Here is a 13,649-nt window from a genome sequence, read left to right on the forward strand (position 1 = left end):
TCAACTCACAATACGGCGGGCAGTCCTTGCGTGGGTTTGGCTCAGCTGTGTCGGCGGAGAGCCGGCACAACTGCACCAAACTTATAACCAGGCCCTTAATTCTATTCCGGGATGGTAAGTGAAACTGATGAACCACATTTGTGTTGTGGTGTAGGAGAAGAAGTTTCTCCACAAGCAAAAGAGTTTTTGCACAGGAGGCTCCATTCTCGATGCACATATTGCAATGCTAAATAGAACCCTGCAGAATGGGATTAGTAACCTGCAGGAATATAGTCACATAACATTCCCAGTAATATACCTAGTCATCAGCACCTGGCGCAACTTTGAAGGACTACTACTGGAAACAATTTTAATAGTAAAAAAACATAATCATACGGTCAGGCAGAGATCTAAATCTCCATCGATTATTTTACACTATTTTTATGATTAAGGATCAGTGAGACCAGTGTGGAACATTTCCCCTTGCTGGGTAGATCAAGATTCTCTCATCTGAGTAACATTGGTCAGGATGGGAATACTTCAATTATTGAAGCAGCCTCCCAGTCTTAAATCTTTGTGTGCCAGGTTCTAATCCAGATCTGCCCCAGGCATTTGCCAGTATAATGACAGCAAGCATAATGAAAATCATACGCACCTGCCCAGGAGAAGTGCTTGCGAAATGCCAACAAGCTGTAATAGGAGAGTCAAACCAAGACATGCAATTAAAGTTAGCAAGGTGCCAGCCCAGTGCCCTTATAAAAGCATGTGGCAGAGAATGTGACATTGAGAGGGAAACTAGTGATGGCATATGGACAAGCGGTCTCCTCCTTCAAAGATGTGAGTATGGGGGAGACTAAATGGTGGCAGCAAGTCTTTCAAACTGTTTATTAAGATAAGGATTCTAAGATTCTCCTATTTAAAGCAATCGAAAAAATACTCATGGTCATTCAAAGGTTGTCCAAGATTTCAAGCAGATATGTGTGTAGTTTACCTATTAAACCCCATTGCTTCTATAGTGCATGAGCTTCTGGGCTTTGCTCTTCTGTCTAATACAGATGCTGTTCTCTCGAGCTGCATAGACCTGCTTGTCTTTGTTTATGGAGAAAGTGAATTCCTCTTGCACTGTATCATAGTCAGCTGCTCTGGCTCAGTGCAGAGCACTTGTTCGCATGCGCCTGCTTTACAACCAGCCATGTCTCCGAATGTGGTGCCTGATTTTAGGACAGGGCAGCTCAGTACAGAAAGAGGCAAACAGGGAGTGTGATAGAATGCAGTGTGTTGCTAGCTAGGTTATGCTTTTTTTATGGAGTTTTCATGCCGTGTCTCGGATTCCCGAAGTCAGAAAAATGATCACGCCTCATTAGTTTGTGATTTAGTGTTCATCTCAAGTCCCAATTGTTAGGTATTAAGTTTCTCTCCAGGCAGGACTCCCACAAGGTTTTGAGCATTCCACTCACTAATGGGCAAACGAACTTTCAACACAACATGGAACTCTGATGGAAGTAAGCTTCAGTATGTTTGAAATGTGTCTGCAATGTGCATTTATTAAACAGTAGCAGCGATCACAAAAATGACAGACGTCTCCTAGAATTTGCCACGGATAAGAGCTCCCCCAAGGGACAACAGTGCACACATTTATATCCCATTGATAAGTTTCTATAATGGACGTGAGTTAACATTTTCTGGCAGGCAGGTGCAAGTATGACGTTGTGTAAAAAAAAAAAGTTTGAAGCAAATGGCCTAAAAAGCAATATTTTCAAGTTAATAATTTTACAAAGATGGCGATTACACATTATACACTAACAGTTCAACAAAACGTTCATTTAAAGCCTTTTTGTGTCTTTAATGCAATGAAGAGGAGGGCAGTTGAGTGGCCATTCGAGAGAAGTTGAGTTCAAGTGGAAATAAGGAGTCCTTCAGGCATGTTTGCCACCATGCCAGGGAGAGTTCTTCGTTTCCTCAGATGTTCTCTGAGGTCTATGATTGTTTTTTGTTGTTGTTTTTTTTGCATATTTATATAGCGCGAACTCGACCCGAAGGTATTGGAGCGCTTTACATAGCACCCTATTTACATTACACATTCAGGCACAGGGAGATTAAGTGATTTGCCCAGGATCACAAATGTGGACGCGACCTCAAGGCTCGAACCCTGGTTTCCTGCACCAGAGGCAGCAGCGCAGCAGACGGAGGTGGCATTCTTATCCTCTGCAAATTCCAGTGTTTGGGGAATTTATTCCCCAGTTCTAATCCTGGGTACATTTCCACAAAAAACTCAACCATCTTTTTCAGAACATTCTTTTAAACCTTACTGCAAACCTTGGTAGAGTCCTCCATTCAAAATGGCAGACGTGAGACTCCACTTTTAGACTGTCAAACCATAAAGAAGACATGGACCCACTGTACATTCATGGCTGCTTCGATACCTCTGGAGGCATCCTTGCATTCCACACAAGAAGAAGACGGGTAAAAGAGAGACACTGGAGTTATCAGGTAACAGGGTGCTAGTAGCAAGATCCAGACAGGATTGATGTTGGTTCCAGGAAGGGATGCTTGTGAGACCAATGGATGGATAATATCTCTAATTTGTTCTGAAATAAAGATAGAGACCACATGATAATTGAGTGAGTGAAGTTATGTAAATGGTAGTTAGCATACCCTGTTTCACGGCAGAGGTTCCTTGATGAGCCGAGATGCCGACCAGGATGTCAGCTCTGACCCCCAGTCAGCTCTGACCCCCAGTACACTGAAGAGCAGGAATTATCCCTCAAGCATGACACACCAGACAAAGAGATATACAACAGAATATGTCAGATGGAAGGGAACCAGAGTATGGGAAACAAACCAAAGCAGATGGGATGTCATATAAGCGATCAAACTAACACAAGCTGAAAAGCCAATGCAACAAAAGCAAATTGTTGCCAGGCACAGAGCCAAGTTGTCGGTGAGAATAAATACACTCTGCCACTGTTAACCCAAACTGAAACCCCACTTACCTCGAACTCCTTTCCTTCTTCAGTTGTCTAGTCTTCTTTACAGTCTTTTTTACACGCCATCACCCTGTCTTCTGAGTTTCTAGTCTGGGCCATAGTGATAGCAAAGAACTCTGGCTCTTCTCTTAAGCATCTTACAGGTCCTCATCCTTAGCACCTTGTTTTGCACGGCTGTACCCGAATCCTGACACAGACCCAGAGCTATGGAAATGAGGAACATCCCTCTTTCTGATCTGAGAACAGAATCCCCTCTGGCTGTTGGAGATAGGAATGCCTGAGAACGCCTCTAGGTGAAATCCACCTGAGCATCCTTTTGGGATTTTCATGTAAAATCAAATACTATTACAAGAGTTCTTTGTGTTACCATTTGTTTCTGTTCCCTCGCATTTGCCCTATCCCAACTAAGGGGCTGATTCCGATTTTGGTCGGAAGGGCTCCGAACGATGGTCGGAGCCCTTCCAACCGAATCGGAACGTGTCGGCGGGATTCCTTTCTGACCGAGCCATTCTGATGGGCTCGGTCGGAAAGGAATCCGACTCGGATTTCCGGATTGCGGATGACATTCCGCCGTCCAGAAATCCCTCAGTACTCCCAAGGCCGCCTCTTTGCGACCAAGGGAGTACGATGGCAGTTTTCACTGCCTTTTCGTGCTGTTCTTTCCGGCACGGAAAGGCAGTCGCAAACTGTCTTTGGCCCTAGGGCCCTCATGGGTGCGTAGCTGCTGAATGGCGGCCTGAGGGCACCTATTGTGCCCCTCTGTGGATCCCTGCACCCCTGCTTTTCACAATGCAAGCATGCATTCCGCTCGGATTGCATGCTTGCATTGTGAGGAACCCTGTTCAGTCGTATCGGTTACGGTTCCTGACCGATGTCGGATGGACCTGAGTCCGTTCGACATTGGAGTCAGCCCATAAGTGGTAAGTGATTCCACTGCCACAGTTTTCCTGGCTTTTAGAGCACCTTTATTGGCGTCATGCCGCTGAACAGGTCCTGATTGCTTGGAATGCTAATTACAGGCTCTGAAAGACAAGCTAGCAGAACTCGTTTCAGTCTATTTAGCTGTTAGTTATCACAAAGATTTCTTTTTAAAATTGAGATTTTCAGTGTAGATATTAACAGGCATTTGCAAAGGCAATAGGTCTTGCCTTTAGACCTATTATATATAATATAATATAATATAAGTGTGTGTATGCGTGTATATATATATATATATATATATATATATATATATAACAGCAGGTCTCTCACAAGGAGAAGAGATTGAGCCGCACACAGAAGGTGAAGTGAAATCCTTTAATTTCTTTAAAAGCGCTGACGCTGGCATATTGTTCCTGATGCATTTCGGTCAGACACTGACCTTTTTCAAAGGAAGCCAGGAGCACGAAGAACAAGGTAAACTGTCGTTTTTTAAATGTTTGCCCCCTGGTGGACTCCTCGTTAGGCTTGAGTAGGGCATGCTGGTATATGCAGTTCACTTTTGTCCCGTAGTTGTTACCCATGGTGGGTGATGCTTGGAAGTTATTCACGCTGACAAGCGCTTTCACCTAATCCCCTGCATACTGCCTTTCGAGTTGCTGGGGGCCAAAACCAGGATCCAGTTCCTGGCGGCTGCCACTGCCCTTGTTGCTTGCGCAAAAAATCATGAGAGGTCCGATTTCGGGCAGAAATGGCGCTCTTTTCGTTGGTGGTGCGTCGCTCTCGGCAGGACCACGCCGATACATACAACAGCAGGTCTCTCACAAGGAGAAGAGATTGAGCCGCACACAGAAGGTGAAGTGAAATCCTTTAATTTCTTTAAAAGCGCTGACGTTGGCATATTGTTCCTGATGCATTTCGGTCAGACACTGACCTTTTTCAAAGGAAGCCAGAAGCACGAAGAACAAGGTAAACTGTCGTTTTTTAAATGTTTGCCCCCTGGTGGACTCCTCGTTAGGCTTGAGTAGGGCATGCTGGTATATGCAGTTCACTTTTGTCCCGTAGTTGTTACCCATGGTGGGTGATGCTTGGAAGTTATTCACGCTGACAAGCGCTTTCACCTAATCCCCTGCATACTGCCTTTCGAGTTGCTGGGGGCCAAAACCAGGATCCAGTTCCTGGCGGCTGCTACTGCCCTTGTTGCTTGCGCAAAAAATCATGAGAGGTCCGATTTCGGGCAGAAATGGCGCTCTTTTCGTTGGTGGTGCGTCGCTCTCGGCAGGACCACGCCGATACATACAACAGCAGGTCTCTCACAAGGAGAAGAGATTGAGCCGCACACAGAAGGTGAAGTGAAATCCTTTAATTTCTTTAAAAGCGCTGACGCTGGCATATTGTTCCTGATGCATTTCGGTCAGACACTGACCTTTTTCAAAGGAAGCCAGAAGCACGAAGAACAAGGTAAACTGTCGTTTTTTAAAAGTTTGCCCCCTGGTGGACTCCTCGTTAGGCTTGAGTAGGGCATGCTGGTATATGCAGTTCACTTTTGTCCCGTAGTTGTTACCCATGGTGGGTGATGCTTGGAAGTTATTCACGCTGACAAGCGCTTTCACCTAATCCCCTGCATACTGCCTTTCGAGTTGCTGGGGGCCAAAACCAGGATCCAGTTCCTGGCGGCTGCCACTGCCCTTGTTGCTTGCGCAAAAAATCATGAGAGGTCCGATTTCGGGCAGAAATGGCGCTCTTTTCGTTGGTGGTGCGTCGCTCTCGGCAGGACCACGCCGATACATACAACAGCAGGTCTCTCACAAGGAGAAGAGATTGAGCCGCACACAGAAGGTGAAGTGAAATCCTTTAATTTCTTTAAAAGCGCTGACGTTGGCATATTGTTCCTGATGCATTTCGGTCAGACACTGACCTTTTTCAAAGGAAGCCAGAAGCACGAAGAACAAGGTAAACTGTCGTTTTTTAAATGTTTGCCCCCTGGTGGACTCCTCGTTAGGCTTGAGTAGGGCATGCTGGTATATGCAGTTCACTTTTGTCCCGTAGTTGTTACCCATGGTGGGTGATGCTTGGAAGTTATTCACGCTGACAAGCGCTTTCACCTAATCCCCTGCATACTGCCTTTCGAGTTGCTGGGGGCCAAAACCAGGATCCAGTTCCTGGCGGCTGCTACTGCCCTTGTTGCTTGCGCAAAAAATCATGAGAGGTCCGATTTCGGGCAGAAATGGCGCTCTTTTCGTTGGTGGTGCGTCGCTCTCGGCAGGACCACGCCGATACATACAACAGCAGGTCTCTCACAAGGAGAAGAGATTGAGCCGCACACAGAAGGTGAAGTGAAATCCTTTAATTTCTTTAAAAGCGCTGACGCTGGCATATTGTTCCTGATGCATTTCGGTCAGACACTGACCTTTTTCAAAGGAAGCCAGAAGCACGAAGAACAAGGTAAACTGTCGTTTTTTAAAAGTTTGCCCCCTGGTGGACTCCTCGTTAGGCTTGAGTAGGGCATGCTGGTATATGCAGTTCACTTTTGTCCCGTAGTTGTTACCCATGGTGGGTGATGCTTGGAAGTTATTCACGCTGACAAGCGCTTTCACCTAATCCCCTGCATACTGCCTTTCGAGTTGCTGGGGGCCAAAACCAGGATCCAGTTCCTGGCGGCTGCCACTGCCCTTGTTGCTTGCGCAAAAAATCATGAGAGGTCCGATTTCGGGCAGAAATGGCGCTCTTTTCGTTGGTGGTGCGTCGCTCTCGGCAGGACCACGCCGATACATACAACAGCAGGTCTCTCACAAGGAGAAGAGATTGAGCCGCACACAGAAGGTGAAGTGAAATCCTTTAATTTCTTTAAAAGCGCTGACGCTGGCATATTGTTCCTGATGCATTTCGGTCAGACACTGACCTTTTTCAAAGGAAGCCAGAAGCACGAAGAACAAGGTAAACTGTCGTTTTTTAAATGTTTGCCCCCTGGTGGACTCCTCGTTAGGCTTGAGTAGGGCATGCTGGTATATGCAGTTCACTTTTGTCCCGTAGTTGTTACCCATGGTGGGTGATGCTTGGAAGTTATTCACGCTGACAAGCGCTTTCACCTAATCCCCTGCATACTGCCTTTCGAGTTGCTGGGGGCCAAAACCAGGATCCAGTTCCTGGCGGCTGCCACTGCCCTTGTTGCTTGCGCAAAAAATCATGAGAGGTCCGATTTCGGGCAGAAATGGCGCTCTTTTCGTTGGTGGTGCGTCGCTCTCGGCAGGACCACGCCGATACATACGACAGCAGGTCTCTCACAAGGAGAAGAGATTGAGCCGCACACAGAAGGTGAAGTGAAATCCTTTAATTTCTTTAAAAGCGCTGACGCTGGCATATTGTTCCTGATGCATTTCGGTCAGACACTGACCTTTTTCAAAGGAAGCCAGAAGCACGAAGAACAAGGTAAACTGTCGTTTTTTAAATGTTTGCCCCCTGGTGGACTCCTCGTTAGGCTTGAGTAGGGCATGCTGGTATATGCAGTTCACTTTTGTCCCGTAGTTGTTACCCATGGTGGGTGATGCTTGGAAGTTATTCACGCTGACAAGGGCTTTCACCTAATCCCCTGCATACTGCCTTTCGAGTTGCTGGGGGCCAAAACCAGGATCCAGTTCCTGGCGGCTGCCACTGCCCTTGTTGCTTGCACAAAAAATCATGAGAGGTCCGATTTCGGGCAGAAATGGCGCTCTTTTCGTTGGTGGTGCGTCGCTCTCGGCAGGACCACGCCGATACATACAACAGCAGGTCTCTCACAAGGAGAAGAGATTGAGCCGCACACAGAAGGTGAAGTGAAATCCTTTAATTTCTTTAAAAGCGCTGACGCTGGCATATTGTTCCTGATGCATTTCGGTCAGACACTGACCTTTTTCAAAGGAAGCCAGAAGCACGAAGAACAAGGTAAACTGTCGTTTTTTAAATGTTTGCCCCCTGGTGGACTCCTCGTTAGGCTTGAGTAGGGCATGCTGGTATATGCAGTTCACTTTTGTCCCGTAGTTGTTACCCATGGTGGGTGATGCTTGGAAGTTATTCACGCTGACAAGCGCTTTCACCTAATCCCCTGCATACTGCCTTTCGAGTTGCTGGGGGCAAAAAACCAGGATCCAGTTCCTGGCGGCTGCCACTGCCCTTGTTGCTTGCGCAAAAAATCATGAGAGGTCCGATTTCGGGCAGAAATGGCGCTCTTTTCGTTGGTGGTGCGTCGCTCTCGGCAGGACCACGCCGATACATACAACAGCAGGTCTCTCACAAGGAGAAGAGATTGAGCCGCACACAGAAGGTGAAGTGAAATCCTTTAATTTCTTTAAAAGCGCTGACGCTCACTGAAAAAACCATAGGTTTCACACAAGTTATAGTTAGCTGTACATTTCACTCGTAAAAAACCAATGAAATTCCCCCGTTATAGTTAGTGCAGGCAACTATAACTCACGCGACCGCAATCCTCTGCTGATGCTAATACTGTATTTAGACACTTATTTGCCCATGTCTTCTTCCATTAAATTTTAGCTATACATATATTACAAATATTTTTTTTTCATAAAGACACATATGTCATCAGCAGAGGATTGCGGTCGCGTGAGTTATAGTTGCCTGCACTAACTATAACGGGGGAATTTCATTGGTTTTTTACGAGTGAAATGTACAGCTAACTATAACTTGTGTGAAACCTATGGTTTTTTCAGTGAATTTGCAAGGTTTTTTAAATGCTAATTCCTAACTATAACGTGTGTGAAACCTATGGTTTTTTCAGTGAATTTGTACGGTTTTTTAAATGCTAAGTTACTTTACACCATTCGTGGCGTGCGCGCCCAGTTAACGCAGTTCGTTCCGTGCGCGCACGGTGAGCACGCGGTGCGCTTCGCGCACCGCGCGCCCACTTTACGCAGTTAGTGCCGTGCACGCACGGTGGTCACGTTACGCGGGATGGGCCATGTACGCTTCACGCACCGTGCGCACATGGGGGACATATTATGCGCTTCCTTGTGAAAGGAATTCATTTGTAGTTTCAATAAATTTATATGCCATGCACAAATGGTGCCCTACGAGCACCAGTTGCACACGGGGTGGGGAAAGTGTGGATAATTTTTTTTTTTTAAATCTTTTTAACCGTACGCGTACGGTAAGCGTAATCGGCGATTTTTCTAAAAAAATTAATATTGTTTTTTTGGCATTGGGGGTTGTTGGGGAACACCTATATCGATGCTGGGTGGTTTAGAACTGAATATACTGCCCCTTTAGATGTTTTTGGACTTTGTTTATGCTGCCCCCCTCAGAGTGCGAGAGAGAAAATGGCGGCCGCCGCTTCCTGGTTTCGACCGATTCGAATGTTTACTTAGATCGAACAGCCAATCAGAATCGCGCTCGCGCACGTCACCGTACGCGTACGGTAAGCGCACCGTAAGCGCACCGTAAGCTGGCTCAGATATATATATTGATTTAAAGGCTATTTTCTCAGAATCTACTGAACAGATTTACACCAAACCTACAAAAGGCACTTCCTTGACCTGTAGACTACCTCTCTGCCAAATTTCAAGGAACTCTGTTCAGCCGTTCGGGCTGTAGCTGTGTCTAAAGGTCCTATGGAAAAATGCATGGGAAAAACGCGTTTTGGGACCCCCCTTTTATCTCAGCCCCCGCTTGACGAATCCCCCCGAGACTTTCAGGGTAGGAGCGGAGCGCCCCACCTATTTTGAAAATTTCGCGAGGATTCGTCGACCGGCGCCAAAGTTATTCAAAATAGAATGTTGCGGTTTTCCTATGGAAACAGGGTCCTAACTATAACTACCTACTGGCGACCGCCAGTAGGTAATATATATACTTTGCCATTTTATTTTAAATATGCTGTGCAACATATGCAGAAAAACAGAGAAAAAAAGGCATGATAATAAGGCTGCTCCTGGCAGGTATTTACAATGCAGCCTCTCCCACAAAATTAAAATTAAAACAATGTATTTAAAGGGCAGCAAGGAGTTGAGGAGTAGGCGGGAGCTTGGTTGCGGAAGTGAAGAGAGGCGGGGATCTAGGGAACATCGAGATGTGTGAAAGGGCTCATTGGAATGCAGAACTGCCCGGCAGGGCCAGCAAGAGTTGGTAGATGATGGGTTAAGGAGAAGCAAGTGGGGTGAGTATTTGAGGGTGGAAGCAGCATAGTGGACACAATAGGCAGTGCAAGAAAACTTATGCAGGCTAATTGAGTGGGTAAAGTAAACATAAAAAATACATTCTTTAAATGTGAGCAATTGAAAGCCAATCGAATGATGGTAAAGTGGCAATGCTCCAGGGGATGGAAAACAGAATAATAAGCAAGCAAATGTAAATCATCATAAAGATTAAACCAACCAACTGTAAGCAATGAGCGAGTTCCAAGCCCAATGCAAGTTTTTGATATGGTCCACAAGAGATCTTTCACAAATAGACCACTAAAAGCTGTCTGTAAGCGAAATCTAAAAAGATACTTTTGTCATTGAATTAGAATTTTTTGATAAAAAATGAAAAATACCTTTCAATAAAGTTTCTACTATGTTCAAAGGCTGATTAATGAATATAGATTTCTATTCACAATTAGTCGTTTTGTGAGATAAATATAACTTTACCAACACAATGAAAAAGAAATTGTTGGTAACTTTTGCCTATGGTGACACACTTTGATTTAATGTCTTGTATGTACCTCTTTTATACAGTAGGCGCCCACCCAGTGAGTTTATATTTTATTGTTAATGGAGCCTTAAATAATGCATAAATATTTTCTACATGAAAGATAAATGTGTATTACATTTTTTATTGAATTGACTTTAAAATGCAGACAGATATACATCTCACATTAAAACTCCATGCCACTGGTGCAGTACATGTGCCAACATCATAAGGCTCTTCAAATATTAAATAGCTGAGTGTTTGTGACCGATATTACTTCATTTGTTTATAGAAAACAACTCACATACTGTAGCATTGAATGCTAATGTCATAGAGCACAAACTGCTGATGCCAGAAAAACCAATCGAAAAAAAGTGAGGGGTATTGAATTTTTTTTATTCCTCACGTTAAGTCATGTTAGAAAAATTCAAGAGATGAGCATACTCTAATAGGGGTATGATTCTGGGATGGGGGGGGTGGGATAGAACCTGTTAGGAGGGCTAATAAAAGAGCTCTATCGAAATTTAGCTAATTCTTAGTACGGCCCTTAAGCAGGGGTTGAAGTTGCGAAGTTGTAATTCAATTAAAAACGCATGGCTAAGGCACTGAACCCTCCTGAGTTCATCACTTGGAAAATAGGTGTATTCGCTAATGTTATGTTACACGTTGAAAGGGGCAGGCTTGATAGGACTTGTGGCTTTTATCTCCAATTCATAACTTCAGTATTTCCTACTTTCCCCTATCTATTCCTTGACAGTACATACTTTTAAGCTGTTGCAGTGCCATTTGTGATGTCATGTGACAGGTCAAAAGCACTGGATTGTATTGCAGTTGTGGGTGTATAGCTAACCAGAAAATGTGTTTTTGTTGTTGCAGATTTTGGATTATAACCATAATGTTTTAAATAAAGCTTTTTATGGGCATTATGTAAAATGTTGTCAAATTGCTAAATTATAGACTTTAATAGATGGCTACAATTTGATATCAAAGGTTAGCAGCAGTTAAAAACTTTTTTCATGACTTTATAGTTTTTGTTAAGATAAACATGGAGAAGTGTCTGAAATGTGCTTTTATTCTACTGGAGGCTGTGTCTCGTCAGACATTGGTCCTATGCCGAGTATCAGCTGAGCACAGTCTGCAGCCTATAGGCATTCCATATGAGCATTGGGCACATGGTGTTGTCTTTGGTCTTGGCAAATACCCAGTACCTGAAACCTGCTTCAAATAACCTTTGGTGATGCCCTGTGGGCCCTGGGCAAATAATGTGACTATTAGTCAGGATCTGTCTCATGTTCCACTTCACCCATCTGAAAGCCTACAGGGCACAGTCTTGGGCCTTATGCAGTGGGCTTTACGCACTGCCCATAGGCTAAGTGCCTGTATCAAACCTCTCTTCGCTAGAGGGTGTTAGGTCTAGATTAAAGTCTTTCCTGGTGAATCTGGGCACAGGGAGAACACACGTTTTGAAAATTGAGGATATGATTTCATATAAATGTTGATTATATTTACAGGGCTAATCCTTGTATTTGGTAGTAAGGAACTCATGGAAGCTCTCACTTGAAAATAGATGGACTTTCACTGGGCTAAAGCTTTGATCCAATTATATGAGGCACTGTTGTGACATGTGGCTTATCCTGCTGGTGGTAAAACCCCAGTAGCACAAACCCCTGCCCATCATCTCTGCAGGATAATCGCAAGCCGATCCTAACTGCATAGGTTCATTCCATGAAAAAATATCAGAGCCCCTCACAGCGCCTGCTCTATGAAGCGGTAAAGAGTCAGAATATCGAGTTGGAAATGTCGAGTTGCACCAATATCGAGATACATAAATATCGAGTGCAAAAATATCGTGGTCAAGAATATCGAGTTTAAGGTAAGAAATATCGTTTTCTAAAATATCAAAGTCATTAATATCGTTTGCAAAAATATAGTTGTTGAAAATGTCTTTTTTTTAGTTAGTGTCATATATTTTAGTATGCATTTTAAATGTATGTGCTCTATGTTTTGTCTAAGTATTGCATTTGTCTTTTAATATATCTGTTACATTTTTAGAAGTTATTAATTTTATTGTAATTAAATTTTGTGTTTTAGTTCCGTAGCGGGATGTGGGTTTATAGGGGAAAAGGATGGGAAGTAATTTAATTATAATACATTGAATATACATTTTTATCTATTAGTATGTATTTATTTTTGATTTTATACTGTTAATTGTGGGAATTATTTATAATTAATTAATTAATAATTGGCTGTTAATTTTTATTGATTAATAATTGATAAATATGTTAATTGTGTCATTGTTTAGGAGCGGGTTGTGACTTTATAGGGGAATAGGGTGGGAAGTAATTTAATTATAATTAATGTAATAATATTATTTTATTAATTAGTATTTATTAATTTTATATTATATATTCTTAATTGTGGGAATTAATTTATTATTTAATAGTTATTAATTGGTTGTTAATGTTAATCATTAATATTCATTCATTAATTGGTAAATGTTTTTGGTAATTGTTTATTTTTTATTTGGTTTGGGGATTTAGGTTCAATAGCCGTATCATTTGATTAGTACATTAATTTTTACATTTTTAAATGTGTTTATAATCATGAATATTTGTTTAATTGATCATTAATAGTGTTAATTATGGAGATACACTTTTTTGTTTAATTTAGATGTGTGTTGTAAATTGTGTGGTGTTATAGGGTCGGAAAATAAATATTACATTTATGTAATTTTTATATTTTTATGAAAATTAATTTCTATTACGAAATATGTATTTATTTGTACATTTTATCCAACACTTTCCCTACTGTTGCATTCGCAGGAGTGGATATAGTAATTTATACCCCTACACTATTCAACACGTTCCCCACTGTTGCTCTTGCTGGAGTGGGGATAGTAATTTTTACCCCTCTGCTATCCAACACTTTCCCTACTGTTGCACTTGCTGGAGTGGGAATAGTAATCTTTCCCCTCCGCTTCCCAACACTTTCCTTACTGTTGCCCTCATTGGAGTGGGAATAGTAAATTAATACCTTCCGCTATCCAACACTTTCCCTACTGTTGCACTCATTGGGGTGGGAATTTGTACCCCTCTGCTATCCAACACTTTT

The 13,649-nt window shown here is 43.1% G+C and overlaps 1 protein-coding gene across 3 annotated transcripts in view; it reads left to right on the forward strand.

Annotated features, from left to right (window-relative positions):
- Positions 1 to 768: 768 nt before the first annotated feature.
- The window catches only part of LOC146860512 (aminopeptidase N-like), an 832,137-nt gene continuing 819,256 nt past the window's right edge, over positions 769 to 13,649 (forward strand). For 2 of the 3 annotated variants that reach the window (XM_085644423.1, XM_085644424.1), the window contains exon 1: positions 769 to 816. Coding sequence is in view for 1 of the 3 variants with exons in the window: in XM_085644425.1 (XP_085500551.1) it covers positions 788 to 816 (29 nt within the window). In the remaining 2 variants the exon portion in view is untranslated. The remainder of the gene's footprint in view (positions 817 to 13,649) is intronic. The other variant, XM_085644425.1, reaches the window with a different exon arrangement.

Source organism: Triturus cristatus, chromosome 3_1, assembly GCF_964204655.1.
Source record: "Triturus cristatus chromosome 3_1, aTriCri1.1, whole genome shotgun sequence".
Classification (NCBI taxonomy): domain Eukaryota; kingdom Metazoa; phylum Chordata; class Amphibia; order Caudata; family Salamandridae; genus Triturus; species Triturus cristatus.